The following is a 15,887-nucleotide window of genomic DNA, read 5'->3' as shown; positions in this document are numbered from 1 at the left end:
GATGTTTTCGACTTCCTGGTGTACATCTTTGTTCATCTTGGTCTATGTAACCAAAATCGGCCTGTTGGGATTGAGGGGGCCAGCCGAGATCAGATGCGTGTATCCTGTTTCAGAAATTCGGAATCACAGGGTAGTCCCACAGACAAAGGAGAAGACCCACCTCCAACTCCCGACATCGGGGACATCCATCATCTGGGTATATTCCCGTTTTTAATCCTCTTTGAGGAGGGATATAAGTCGTATAATAGCGTTGTAGAGTAATTTCAATGTAGCAACTCAAGGGGGAGGCAGCACCAACTGTACTTCAAGACCTTCAATAGATGTGGGATGGTTAACTCGGGAATGTCTGTGGTCCATTTTACCAGTGCTGTTTGGGACCTGGCATAGTCTATTGGAGTATGTAGATGTTGGTAGGCTCTGGTTGTATGACCTTGCATATTACGGGGGTGTGTCATGCATACATGGTTTAGTTTTGAATCTTCATGTGAGGGCATATTGGCCAGGGTTCTGTCTATGTAACTTTTTTGCTTGTAGATAGGGAAAAAAGGTTAAAAGGGCTTGGGAATATTCATTTTATATCTGAGAGAGATGACATCTCATGGGTGTTTTCATTTAGCAGACATTTGGGTTCAGTTATTTTTTTTATACTTTTCTAACATCTCAGCTAATAATAGCAATGCCTAAGACCCAGCCGATATATAGCAATTCCACGGATCTAGAACATAGCTCCATAGCTGGTTATTGCTGACAAAAAAAACCCACAAAGCAAGAATTGGCAATAATAAAGCAAAAAAACTTAAGAGAGCCTACTACTTAGGCATCTCATGGAAAAGTAATTAAAGGGAAAAAAGGGGGGGTATAGGGAGAGGGGAAGGAGGGGGGCAGCCCCACTCTCTACCACAGTCTCGCCTCATAGGGACACGGCACCGTTCTTCGTGTCTGCCCCATTCTGTCAAGGACCCTTGATACTCATTGTTCCTTGGACACCCCGATCCAGTCTAAGGGCCTATCCGGCCTGTCTGCAACCATCTTTTAAAGGGGTCAGATGCCCTCATGGAGATCCATGGTCCCCAAATGTTGTAGATCCTGTCTCGTCAACCACCCCCTCCTCCTCATATCTCATTAGCATATTACGTTTCTCCGTCCATACGATCCTCATAGGAGGTGAGGTGGAACGCTACAAGCCATGGACAAACATCCTCATCACCAAAATGAAGAGCTGCAATGGATCCGGGAAACATCAGGAGAAGAGCCATCTCAGCAGTCATAGACACCACCGCGCCAGTCATAGTGTTGTATAGTTGCTCCACGTTGCGCCATAGGTCTCTAACTGAGGGGGTACTCCCATCATATATGCAACACTGTTCCTGGACTGACCCAACATCTCCAGCACAAGGGGGAGATCTGAGCATCTATTTGATGCAGCCTTGACGGTGTTCTGTACCAGGGAGAAACGATCTTAAAATTCTGCTCCTGAAGTATACCAAATATGGTGCTCTTGTGGAATAGGAGGAAGGCCTTTCGCCACTCAGGCCCGGGGAAACTTCTCATCTCTTTCTCCCATGCCCCTGTATAACCAGGGAGTGTATTCCCTGTCTCGCCGGCCAGCAGAATTTTATATATTACTGAGATCCCATGCTCCACAGGAGACGCCGACATGCACATAACCTCGAATGGCATAAGTGGGAGGCCCGGTACAGCCCCGGGTGTCAGGGACTCCACATACCCCCTTACATGGAAATAATTCAATCAGGCACCCAGGAGGACCATAGGCCCTCCACAACTGTCTCCCAGGGGTTTTACTCCTGAGTGGGTCATTATGTCTCTAAGTCTGGGAATCAGGGGATCAGGGAGGGACAGGACAGTAGTAAAACACCTGGAAGCTCCAGGTTGGCCACCAGCAGTGTGAGAGGGCCCGGCAGGGATATCAGTCCCATCCTTGGGGCAAAGGTACGCCATGCCCATAAGGTGCAGAGCGGGAAGCTCTCTCAGGGATCGTCTCAGGATCCAAGGGGCCCCCTGAACCACTCTAGTGTTCGTCCCATGTTCCATTTCCACCCAGAGACTAGATGTTCTGTTCTTTAACAGGGTGAGAATGAAGTTTGCAAGGCAGGCTTTGTAGCAGCGTGAGAAGTCCAAGAGCTCCGGGCCCCCTTCATCTTTGGGGCACGTGAGGAAGCTGTATTTAAGATGGGCTCCGTGTCCCCTCCACACAAAATTACTGATCAGAGTTCGGATGCTAAGTAGGTATCGCTGGCCAACGTGCATCGGGAGGGTCTGGCACAGGTACAGAAACTTCGGTAGAGAGTCCATTTTGACTGCGTTGACCCTGCCGGTCTATGACACATAAAGCGGGCTCCATATACTCAAATCCTCCCTGAGATTGGCCAAAAAAGACTGGAAATTCAGCTCAGCTATCTAGGCAGGGTCCGCAGGAAGCTGGACCCCCAGATATCTGAAGGAGGTAAATCTCCACCTAAAAGGAAATGCTTCTGACAATTCCATTACCTCTTTTTGGGGAAGTGTCACATTTAATATTTCATACTTTTGTTGGTTGACTTTAAAATTGCTCGAATTCCTTCATCAGAACCGGCAGCCCCACCCGAGGACTCGACAAGAACAGCAGGAGATCGTCAGCAAAAAGGGCCATCTTATGCTCTAAGGGGCCCTCCACCACACCCCTCACTGATTCGTTTTGCCTTATGGCATTGGCCAGTGATTCCATTGACAAGGCAAACAGCATAGGCGAAAGGGGGCACCCCTTCCGGGTACCATTGTGAATCCGTATGGGATCTGACAAGGATCCATTGACCCTGATCCTGGCCCGAAGGATCCTCTCTCTCATCCTCTGTCCTAACCCTAAGTTCTGTAGGGTCCCCTCCAGAAATCTCCACCTGACCCTTCCAAACACCTTTTCGGCGTCGATTGTGAGCAAACGTACGGGCTGACCTCTCTCTCTAGCCTGGGAGATCAAGGAGATGGTTCTAATGGAGTTATCTGTGGCCTCCCTCCCAGGGACGAACCCCACCCGCTCTCTGTGGATCTGACCCGGGATGTGTTGGCAATGAGTTTGGCGAACATCTTAACATCAATGTTAATCATGGTCTGACATGGTCTGATCATATGAAGGGTCCTAGAGAGGAGTTCGGTTGGTAGTCTAGAAACATGTGAGAGACCCAGACATAATCTAGCCTGCCATAACTGTTGTGGGCAGACTAGTCGAGACTGTAGTCCCTGACACCCGAGTAAAGCACGCACCACAGATCCACCAAGTGCATTTTCCCCAGCCCCTTTGCAGGGAGCGGATTGCAGACTGCAAGACAAAGGACCTCCCAGAGGATGAGTCCTGCTCCGGATCCATTACCAGGTTAAAGTCCACAACAAGCACGATGCCGCACCATCCGCAAACCTTGCCAGGTCTGAAGGATATCTGTCCCTGGTTCGGGAAGTAAAGATTAGCAAATAGTTCCACTATAAACAGGAATCTGCCGCCCGGATCGCACTTCTCGCCAAGGGCCTGAACCTGCAGAGATCTATGAAAAGCAATAGATACTCCCCTGGCTTTCCTAGACGGATCTGGGCTATGGTACCAAGTGGAGGAACACAGGGGGATCTTCCCTGACTTAAAGTGTGTTTCCTAAAATAAAATCACTTTTATCCTTTTTTTTGTGCATGTGGTAGAGGATCTGACCTCTTTTTGACGGGATGTTCAGCCACTTGGTGTTATGCGTACATGCTGTCAGGGCAGCCATAGTAGCATTGATTGTGGGTTCCTTGCTCTATCTACAAGCTCAGGCCTAGCAGACTGCGTGGATTAGGAGGGAATGGGGGGGGGGGGGGAGAATAAAGGCTAGGAAGTACACCAAAAAAGAGTAGAACCATATAAAATAGGGGAAAAAGAAAAGGAAGAAAAAAATATCTGCTCATTGTAGCTGAAAGCTGCCTACTTTACGTAGGGGAGCGAAGGCCAACCCCAATGGGGAGCCTCCACATTCTCCACCGCTGCTTCAAAGCTCTTTATACTAAACAGGGGAGGAAGAAGAAAAGAAAAAAAAAGGAAAAATAAAAAGGTGTGTGTGGGGGGGGGGGGGGGGGAATACAATAGCTGTATTTCCGCTGAAGGCAAAAATTGCATCATCCACAGGACCAATACTAATACCAAGTGTAATAAGGGGGGAAGTGTTCCAGGAAAATGGATCATTCGGCTGTAGGAAAAGGGGGAGCCCAAAACAGGAAAGGGACAGCAACCTCGTGTAAGCGAGAGGCAGTAAGATTGGAAAAAACAGGAGAGAGAAAAAAAAAAAACACAGCTCCTTGGAGTGGCCCTATGTAGGAGTCTCCTTTGTAGAGACAAAGGGGATTCTGTCAGTGGACTTCTTCACTTTGGGGGTCAGCAGTGACTCCCGCTCAATGCTTCTCACTCTCGTCAAAGTACTGTTAATCAGTGAACACGGGTAACCTCTAGCTATAAATTTGGAGGCCATTTCTTCTAATCTTTTGTCAACAAAAGCCTCATCGGCCACTCTACGTACCCTCAACATCTGACTTAAAGGGAGAGAGTCTATCATTGTAATGGGGTGAAAGCTGCTGTAGTGTAATAGGCTATTCCTGTCAGTACTTTTAACGAATAAATCAGTGGTCAGCCTATTTGCTTCCTTTTGTACCAACACATCCAAGAACTGAACTTTTTCAGTAGACGAGACCAATGTAAATTGAATTTTAGGGCACACGGAATTCAAGTAACCCTGGAAATCAGCCAGTGAGGCCATGGAGTCCTCCCAAATGAGAAAAACGTCGTCAATATACCGTAGCCAAGCTCTATCTTTAGGCCAGAATTGGGACGACTGTACGTACTGTTCTTCAAAGCGGTGCATTACGATATTGGCATAGGTCGGGCAGTATTGGATCCCATGGCAGTGCCCTGTCGCTGCCCGTAGTACACACCCATGAAGACAAAATAGTTATTCGCGAGTATGAACTTGAGCAGCGACAGGACAAAGCCAACACGACCATTAGAGAAGCCTGCTCCTCTAGCATAGAACTCAACCGCTTCGAGACCTACTGAGTCTTCAATTGAAGTGTATAATGACGTAACGTCAAAGGAGGCTAGTATCGTATCAGGGCCCACCTCTAGATCCCGTATTTTAAGCAGAAAATCACTCGTGTCCCGTACGTGGGAGGCCGCTGCATCCGCAAAGGGCCTTAACACTCTATCAAGGAATCTGGCTGCATTCATAAATACCGAATTGCAGCCAGAAACAATAGGCCTGCCAGGGGGGTCCGTCAAATTTTTATGTATCTTAGGCAATGTATATAGCGTAGGGACCCTCGGATGTAAAATATCAATAAATTTTACCACATCTAAGTCGATCACACCATCAAGTAAAGCCTCATTCAACAGTACTCGTAGCTGTATTTGGAGTCTTGATGTCGGGTCTGCCTTTAAGACCTCGTAGACCTCCCTATTGTTCAACTGATTCAGAATCTCATTTTCATATTTTGCCGTGTCCATCACGACAATTGCTCCGCCTTTATCAGCAGCCTTTATCGTGATGGACTTGTCATCTATTTAGATGCATTTTTTTTGCTTCTCCCCCGGTCTGGCTAGTCCAACTGGGTTGATTTGGGTGCTGCTGACCTACTCATTAATGATTATCTGACTACCGGTTGAAGGTGCTCTCGGGGATGTTTCATTTTTTTCATATACCAATGACGACGTGGAAAGAATTCTTGTTGATATACCTGATGAAAGTATTTTTCTTAGTTCGCCAACAATTGAAATGCTAACGCAAAGATGGGAACAGCATAAAAGGAGGTTGATCACCTTGAAGTTACATATGATCACTTTAACACATTATTACAAAGCTAGGCGGATACCGAGGGGTCTAAGACCCCATACACAACCCACATTATTGGGGAACAATATGCAGTTTTGTAAAAAATTTGAAAGCATTGTCAATAAATTTTCGTTTGACATTATGTTATTAAATAATGAGTTCCTACAACAGGAACTGAGACAATGCCAGGAACAATTGAGTAAGGTCGAAGACGACATCCTGCATAAGTGTACTCCGCAGGAATGGGATATAAGAAGGAATAAGCTTGAGACTGTTTCGAAGAAATTTAAGGAAGACCTCGAGGATACCAAAAGAGTTAAATGGTTCCGGGATCAGCAGGACTATGACAACAGCACAGTATTCAGCTGGCAGTCACGATATAATGGAATGACTCTGGAACAAGGAATTAATGTGAACCGGGGAAGAACGAGGACAAGAAAGCAAAGACCACACAGAAGTGCCAATCGTTCAACACACAGATCTTACTCGACAGATGATTCCCACCGCGGGGCATCAGCCCCCAACTCCTCTTGTTTAGGACGAGGAAGTGTGGCAAAGCGGACGAAGAAGGACGATACAGACGTCATCAGCGACGAAGAGGCATCAAACACAGGAGGGCACAGAAGAGAAGTTATGCAAATTGTGACGAGATCTACAACACAGAGACCACCAGTGGATCCAATGACTCACAAATGAACCTTGTTGTCAATATTTCCTCTAAAGTTTTGTCAGAGGTTGAGATGCAAGTCCTGTCTAAAGGTTTGTCTTTCTGTCCTAGAAATACTCATACTGACTGGTTTTCTCTTGACCTTGATTTAAAACGATTCTTTTGCAATTTACGTCTGAAAAATATGTTTGCAGGTGACACCAGGGAAATGGTTGCGCAGTCCAGTGATCAACACAGGCTTGCCCTGTCCAGCGTTGGATTGCGCAATAAAAGCTTGTACCAGCCAACTTGCTCTAACCACCATATTGAGGCATATATCAATTTAGTGCAGAGAGATGTGGCCAAAGTGGGACGCCATGATCAAGCTCGCGGTTGGGGTAAGAACAACTTGAATAAATGTGAGTCTTCCGCTCTGCGCTCTCTAATAGATGACAAGTCCATCACGATAAAGGCTGCCGATAAAGGCAGAGCAATTGTCGTGATGGACATGGCAAAATATGAAAATGAGATTCTGAATCAGTTGAACAATAGGGAGGTCTACGAGGTCTTAAAAGCAGACCCAACATCAAGACTCCTAATACAGCTATGAGTACTGTTGAATGAGGCTTTACTTGATGGTGTGATCGACTTTGATGTGGTAAAATTTATTGATATTTTACATCCGAGGGTCCCTACGCTATATACATTTCCTGAGATACATAAAAATTTGACGGACCCCCCTGGCAGGCCTATTGTTTCTGGCTGTATTTTCGGTATTTATGAATGCAGCCAGATTCCTTGATAGAGTATTAAGGCCCTTTGCGGATGCAGCGGCCTCCCACGTACGGGACATGAGTGATTTTCTGCTTAAAATACGGGATCTAGAGGTGGGCCCTGATACGATACTAGCCTCCTTTGACGTTACGTCATTATACACTTCAATTGAAGACTCAGTAGGTCTCAAAGCGGTTGAGTTCTATGCTAGAGGAGCAGGCTTCTCTAATGGTCGTGTTGGCTTTGTCCTGTCGCTGCTCAAGTTCATACTCGCGAAGAACTATTTTGTCTTCGTGGGTGTGTACTATGGGGAGCGACAGGGCACTGCTATGGGATCCAATACTGCCCGACCTATGCCAATATCGTAATGCACCGCTTTGAAGAACAGTACGTACAGTCGTCCCAATTCTGGCCTAAAGTTAGAGCTTGGCTATGGTATATTGATGACGTTTTTCTCATTTGGGAGGACTCCATGGCCTCATTGGCTGATTTCCAGGGTTACTTGAATTCCGTGTGCCCTAAAATTCAATTTACATTGGTCTCGTCTACTGAAAAAGTTCAGTTCTTGGATGTGTTGGTACAAAAGGAAGCAAATAGGCTGACCACTGATTTATTCGTTAAAAGCACTGACAGGAATAGCCTATTACACTACAGCAGCTTTCACCCCACTACAATGATAGACTCTCTCCCTTTGAGTCAGACGTTGAGGGTACGTAGAGTGGCCGATGAGGCTTTTGTCAACAAAAGATTAGAAGAAATGGCCTCCAAATTTATAGCTAGAGGTTACCCGTGTTCACTGATTAACAGTACTTCGACGAGAGTGAGAAGCATTGAGCGGGAGTCACTGCTGACCCCCAAAGTGAAGAAGTCCACTGACAGAATCCCCTTTGTCTCTACATACAGTGTCGCAAGCAAGAAGGTATCGGGTATCCTTAACAAACACTGGTCATTGTTGACCACTGGCTGTGAGAATATTAGAGAACTCAGGAAAAGACCAATAATGGCATACAGACGGGCACAAACTCCAAAGGACAAATTGATGAAATCTGGTGTGGAACCTGAGATCTCAACTACGCAGAGACTCTTGGCTCCACTCAAACCTGGTAATTACCCGTGCTATAATTGCTCGTGCTGCAGCAATATGGAACGGGGTGACAGCTTTTGCCATCCCTATACAGGTAGAAGGTTCGAGATTAGACACAGGTACACGTGCACCTCAACCTTTGTTATATATCTGTTGACGTGCCCATGTGGCCTTTGCTATGTTGGCGAGACAACTTTGGAAATAAGGTCTCGAATTGTGAACCATAAGAGCACAATTCGCAACAAACTTGTTAATCTTCCGGTACCAAAGCATTTCTTGGACAAAAAGCATTCCGTAAGTCAGTTGAAGTTCCAGGTCATTGACCACGTTCTCCTCTGGTGAGGGGTGGTGACCGCCAGGGCTTGCTAAAGAAAAAGGAACTTAGGTGGATATACGACCTTGACACCTTGTCCCCTAAAGGACTTAACATAGATTATCACTATATGCCGTACATCTGAATTCTTTCCCGTCTGATTTAGGTATATGTGCCGTTTACGCATTATGATTTTAATCTGTATTTTTTCTGTTTTTCTAGGTGACGACATTTTCTCCATGTTCTGGGATTGCCTATACATACACATTTTTCTTATACATTGGAGCTTTTCGAAATATATTGTGCCATTGCTATGTTACGGTGGAATGCACGTTGGACTCTCTAAATGAATTTTAAAATTTTTTCATTTTTCTATATTATTAAATTTATTATTAGACTTTAGGTTGTAGCACCATTATCAAGTTCTTTAATATATTACCCCTCCCACACTGATTTTTTTTCTATATATAGTTGCACGTATGTTTAGTTTAAAAAAAAAAGTTTTTTTTGTGTTTTATGCTCAGAATTATTCACATTATTGCTGTTCTTTCTATGGGTATAAGTAGATTTTGGTCTTAAATGTCACGTATATTATGATTATATTATATTATGACTGTGGGACTCTGGCCGAAATACAGCGATTCCCTACCATTCTATGCCGCACCGTTATGTGCGTGTATTACTTATGTTGATGGATTTTTGCAAAGATGAGTTGCTTTAGAGATATTTCTCCTTATTGGAATCTATTCAGTTCGGTCCGCTGTCATGTGATACTGCTGTCATGTGACCGCATCATGACGCGATGACGTGGTGACGCTGCGGTCCATTAAAATCCATTGAGTATAGTCTGCGGTCATGTGATGGTACGGTCATGTGACCATGTAATGACGCGGTGACGTGATGACGTCATGACGCATGACGCCTTCGCGCATGCGCAATCCTATGCCCGTTTTCTTTATGGATTCTTTTTTAATCCTTTCAATAAACAGCGCATGTACATTGCGCTGATGGGTGCCAGTCACAGGGTTTTACATGCGGCATGTGACCGCTGACCCCCGAAAGTGGTGGGACTTTTTTGACCCTGGGGGCGTATCTAATTAAGGCTAATTGCTACCGCAATTTAACACCAGCCCTGACTAGCATTAGGCATCTTGGAGCATGGACGGAATGTCTTGTTTCACCTACCATACGGTATGTACTGGTTTTACTTTTGAGCACATTTTTTCTTTTATGTTATTATGTGCACTAACATGTGTGTTGTTTATGTGTTATAACTACTGCTGTATTGTTTGGTATTACACTATAGGCTTGAAAAAGACCATGTAAGGTCGAAACGTCCTATTTTTAAGATGAAACAATAAAGTGTCATCTTTTTTATGACAATTAGAAGCACTGTGTATGCTGCTGCCTTTTTTCTATACATTTATTCTGTGTAGGTGTCAGATAGCTGAACAACGCAATGGAAAAGCCATCTGCACTCTGTACCCTACCCAAGTCAGTTAGTGTATTTGTGCCAGACAGGTAAAACACCGCCATGGGAAGTCTTTGTGCACCCACAGCATAGGCGAGCCCAAGGAACCCAAGGAAAGTATTAAACCTGAAGCAATTACAGTGCCCAAACATGGCAGACTTTCACTCCGCCGAGGACCTCGTCCTCAACAGACACCCTCAGCAATCGTGGGCATAAAGCGCACTCGGATGCTAGTGCAGCTGTGAAAGTCTCATTAAATTAGTTGCGGTTGCTTTCATCACTCCAAAGACTGGATAAACCAGGAAGAAGTTCCACGGGCCAAACCTGGCGCAGTTGCATTTCCCCCAGGACTTCGGCCTCTGCCCAGACCCTCAGCAATCGTGGGCATAAAGCAGACTCCGATGCTAGTACAGCTGTGAACGTCTCATTAAATCAGTTACGGTTGCTTTCATCGCTCCAAAGACTGGATGAACCAGGAAGAAGTTCCATAGGCCAAACCTGGCACAGTTGCATTTCCCCCAGGACTTCGGCCTCTGCCCACACCATTAGTAATCGTGGGCATGAAGCTGACTCCGATGCTAGTACAGCTGTGAACGTCTCATTAATGCAGTAACGCTCCTTTTGTTTGGCCCAAACCAGTGTCTCAGATAACTGTGGTAACACGAGAGAAAATACACGTTGCCCAGTGCTGACCCCCTGGCCCCAAGCAGGAGGAGGAGATGGCATAACAAGGCCAAGAAACCGTGACCGAGGTAGGACCTGCAATAGTCTGTGTGACAGGGCGACCATTCTGACATGGACTTCTGGAATCGATTCCATCCTCTTGGGAACACCTCTATACCTATATGCACCATTTTGCAACTAGTGTGCATATGTTCTAACAACTCATGAAATGCGGTTGTTTTTTCAAAAATGTCTTTTCCAAAAAATTTTTTGCACACTAATAAATGGTACTTTTTTGCATGAGCCATTGTGTGTCTGATGATATACACACGCTATCGGTATATGGGGTACATAAGGTTGGATATACTTATTATGCATCATTGAGACGCTGGTTATCCCCACTCACTATATTGACAGTAAGTCCAAGTTTGGACATTGGTACCTATACCATAATATGGTTTACAGACCCAATAATACCATCGTTTGTAGTACGCATGTGTGGATTGCCATGGTGGCTGCCACTGCCGTGCAGTGTTTATTTAACATCTGGGTATCCCTTAAACATCTACTGTGCCTGCGCGGATTGGCACGGTGACGGCCATTCTGACGTAACATTTATACAGTAATTGGGCATCCTTTGATGGTTTTTACCATTAGAAGGCCACTCGTGTGCATGTATGATTAACGCTCACCGCGGTTATCCGATATTGAGGTCATTAGTTATTTAGCTGAGCGCAGACACAGTTAATATTGAGGTCGGCCATTTGTATTTGGCCCAGATCGGGCACAGTACTTTCTCTAGTGTCTGCAAATGTTTGGCATAGCGGTCATCAGTCCAACTAGCGGTACACATGCGTAGTGCACACCGGGGTCGGCCATTGTTATGTAGACTGGGCACAGTGCTTCCTCTAGTGTTTGGAAGTGTGATTTCCAGCACATGCGCAGTTGTTCTATGCACATGCCGGCAGCCCCTGACGCTGAAGTGGATTGCTTTTGGGGTGTCTCTCTGGATGGTTAATCGATTCCAGCTGCCACCTGATTTATGGTCTTCCCTGGTAGGTGGGTATTGAGACATGGGTGTGTCCTATGTCTAGCAGATTTAGATGATTGGTGGTGGTGTTTTATATAATGAATGGTTATCAGCCTGTTTGCATATGCTTGACAAAGACCGGACAATGGTCGAAACATTGCAGTGTTGTGGAACACGCTTTTTGAATAAAACACAGTTTGATCTTAGGATCCTCGTGTGAGTATATATGGAAACAAAATTTCCGTAAATTGCTGCTCAGCTGCATTATATGTGGATTGTTGATTTTGGATTCTGCTATCTGGACCTTGAGACAGAGCGTGCAATACAAGTGGTGTGGAGTCCAGATTGCTCTCCCCTTGCGGGGTTGTGATTGTGTGGTGCTGCTGTAATCGTGGAACTGTGAGAGGCGTATATGATGGATAGCATACAGTGTGCACACGTGTTGAGCAATTACACCAATTCCAATGTGGAACGAGGGAATCCACAATGTGTTCCCAGCTTCGCATACACAGGAAGGATGCCACCGGAGTTTTGTCTGGCACTGAAACAGACAATGCCTTTCTTTATTCCCCAAACACTAAATCGATATTCAGGAAGTATGAGACTTTGAATAAACATGCCATTGCTGTGAGACTACATTCCACTACTCTGAAGGAGTACTATATGGCGAAGATGGTTTCCAGGGGGCTGCGGCCAATAATGTTGAATTTTGTGATAAATTTGTCGGCACATGCAACAAATTCTCATTTGATGTTATACTACTTAACCTGGAATTTGTACAAATGGAACAAGCCAAATGTCAAGCAGAATTATTGGAGACGGAGAGAAATTTGAGGACCCTCATGACGGAAACAGAATGGTCAGAACTTGATGTGAAACTACAACCTACATTGAAACGCTACAAAGAAGATACAGAATCAACCAAACGCAACAAGTGGCAACGTGATGTCGACGACTATAAATCGGGCCTAAACTTTGGCTGGCAAGGGCCAAGAAAGAATGCATCGACAACCTGGAGTGGGCCAGTGAAAAAACGTGGGAGACCTTGTTTTCCACATAGAAATAGGAGATGGGGTCCCACATCCACCGGCTCTGAATCCACGGATGATTCCAGTAGAGATCTGAAGAAGCACTCTTTTTTAGGACAGCGCCATCCAAGACCCCAGGGGAGACGGAATGGCGACAACCATCCCCCTCAAAACATCGAAGGGGCAGAGCCAAGCATGATAGATCACGCAAGAAAAGGTCCCTCGATCTTAACCAGGACAGGAGCCCGTCAGAGACTGAGACCGTAAAGAACTCACTGGTTATCCATATATCAAACAAGGTACTGTCACGTATTGAAGTAGATGTTTCGTCTAAAGGATTATCTTTTTGTCCTGTTCCTTATGTGGACTGGTTCCGGATTGACATAGACTGTCGTGACTTTTTCAGGTGGTTGAAACTTAAATCGTATTGTTCTGCTAAACAAGGGGAATCAATAGAGAACTCTTCCCACACTTGTTTTTCAGCAGGATCAGTGGGTCTTCGTAATAGAAGTCATTTTCAACCAACAAACATGTCACATGGCATCAATATATTTTCTGAGCTGGTATCACATGATATAGGTAAACTCAGACAACGTCAATACAAACATCGACTTACACCCAATCTAAACAGAGATGAGAGGAATATCATTACAGCTTTGAGTAATGACGAGTCGATTACTATTAGGCCAGCGGATAAGGGGGGGGGGGGGGCAATAGTCATACTAGAGTATTATCTGAATGAGATGTTATCACAGTTGGATGACGTAGCAGTTTATGAGAGATTAACAACAGATCCAACATCCAAATACCTAAGTACTCTGAGGGAAACATTGGACGAAACCTTACATCTTGAAATTATTGATAAATCTTTGTATGAGTATTTGCTCCCCTCGCATCCTATCACACCGGTACTATATACTGTACGTTACCAAAGATTCACAAACACCTGACGCAACCACCTGGACAACCCATTGTTTCTGGGAGGGGTTCCCTCTTCAATCACGTTTCATGTTTTCTGGACAAAATCTTGAGGCAGTTTGCCATCTCGGCTAAATCATGCATACGAGATACATCAGACTTTCTGACCAGACTAAGGGGTCTGTGCATATGTGAGAATACGATTCTGTGTTCACCAGATGTATCTTCCCTCTATACTATTATCCAACACGAATTGGGATTGGAGGCCACCAGGTTGAAACTGGTGAACTCCAACCTGTCCAACTGCAGCATTGAATTCCTCATGAGATGGTTTTGAGTTGCAATTTTTTACTCTGTGGGGAGACGTTCTTCCGCCAAAAGCAGGGTACTGCAATGGGGTTGAACGTGGCCCCCACCTATGCGAACATCTTTATGGACTATACTGAGGAACGTTACGTCTATACCCCCCCGCCTGGAACTTTGTCCAGGTGTGGTGGAGGCATATAGATGATATTTTTTGCATTTGGAATGGTACACAGCAACAGTTGAGTGAATTCTTTGTATACCTCAATGATATCCTTCCAGAGCTTAAATTTACCATAACTAGCTCCACGCAGTGACTGCAATTTTTGGACATGTTGGTTATTAATAGAGGAAGTAAAATTGTTACAGATATTTACAATAAACCTACTGACCGTAACAACATATTGAGTTTTGACATTTGTCATCCGGAATGGATGCTACGTTCTTTACCATGGAGCCAACTGCTCCTGGTAAGACGCATTGTGGCCGATGAATTTATTAAATCCAGATTGGAGGAAATGTGTGTAAAATTCACGCAGAGAGGTTACCCCCTGTCCATTATTGAAACAACCAAAGACAAAACGAGACAGGTTAAACGTGAACAGCTCCTTGTCCCTAAACCTAAAAAGGAACTTGATGGACGGATTCCGTTCATCACGATTTATGGCCTGATAAGCAATCAAATTTTAAAAATTGTAAAAAAACATTGATCCATTTTGACCACATGTTGTCCCGAGGTAAGGGAATTTGGGCTACCACCTATTATGACCTATCAAAGGGGCCCAAATTTCAGGGACAAATTGGTACATACCACTGGTCATGTTGATATGAGTGGATGAGTGGAACCCAGCAAACTGGTTTGTATAGAAGGCGGAATTTCCCCTGCATGAGTTGTGTCTCATGTAGCAACATGATCAAAGGTGACACCTTCAACCATTCACACTCTGACCATACTTATCAGATTAAAAGGATCAGATTAGTTTGATCTTAGGATCCTTGTGTGAGTGAGTATATAAGGAAACAAAATTTCCCTGAATTGCTGCTCTGCTGCATTATATATAGTCTGTGTGGGAAGTATGTGAGCAGGCCCAGGGTCAGGCTCGGTCCCAGCCTCCACCTTGTGTGACCCAAGATGCCCTGAGTTACATAGCAATGTGAAATCCATGTGTCCCCACACAATTCATTCTGTGTAGGTGTCAGATAGCTCAACACTGCAAGGGGAAGTCTTTGAGTTCCTTGGGCTCGCCTATGCTGTCAGTGCACAAAGATGGCATTACACAGGAAGAAATCAGAGTGCCCAAACATGGGAGAGTTTCACCAAGCCAAGGACCTTGGCCTCAACCCACATTTCTGCCCTAGTCAGTCAGTGTATTTGTGCCAGATAGGTAAAACACAGCGATGGGAAGTCCCCTGTAACATTTCTGTAGCAGAAGTATAGGCAGACCCCTGTGAACATTTCTGTAGCAGAAGTATAGGCAGACCCCTGTAAAATTTCTGTAACAAAGGTATAGGCAGACCCCAGTAACATTTCTGTAGCAAAGGTATAGGCAGACCACAGTAACATTTCTGTAGCAGAAGTATAGGCACACCCCTGTAACATTTCTGTAGCAGAAATATAGGCAGACCCCTGTAACATTTCTGTAGCAGAAGTATAGGCAGACCCCTGTAACATTTCTGAAGCAGACGTATAGGCAGACCCCTGTAACATTTCTATAGCAGAAGTATAGGCAGACCCCTGTAACTTTTCTGTAGCAAGAGTATACTCGAACGCCTGAAACATTGGTATACCATGAGTGTAGGCGCAGGCCGTAGAAAGTAGT

At 45.0% G+C, this 15,887-nt stretch overlaps 1 protein-coding gene across 1 annotated transcript in view; it reads right to left on the bottom strand.

Moving 5' to 3' along the window:
• The window catches only part of LOC136587418 (uncharacterized), a 36,811-nt gene extending 31,299 nt beyond the window's left edge, over positions 1-5,512 (bottom strand). The window contains exon 1 of the mRNA XM_066585986.1: positions 5,357-5,512. Coding sequence (XP_066442083.1) covers positions 5,357-5,512 — 156 coding nt within the window. The remainder of the gene's footprint in view (positions 1-5,356) is intronic.
• Positions 5,513-15,887: the final 10,375 nt, after the last annotated feature.

Source organism: Eleutherodactylus coqui, chromosome 13 (assembly GCF_035609145.1).
Source record: "Eleutherodactylus coqui strain aEleCoq1 chromosome 13, aEleCoq1.hap1, whole genome shotgun sequence".
NCBI classification, from domain to species: Eukaryota; Metazoa; Chordata; class Amphibia; order Anura; family Eleutherodactylidae; genus Eleutherodactylus; species Eleutherodactylus coqui.
The sequence above is the reverse complement of the archived record's forward strand: the minus strand, read 5'-3'. Positions and strand labels throughout refer to the sequence as shown.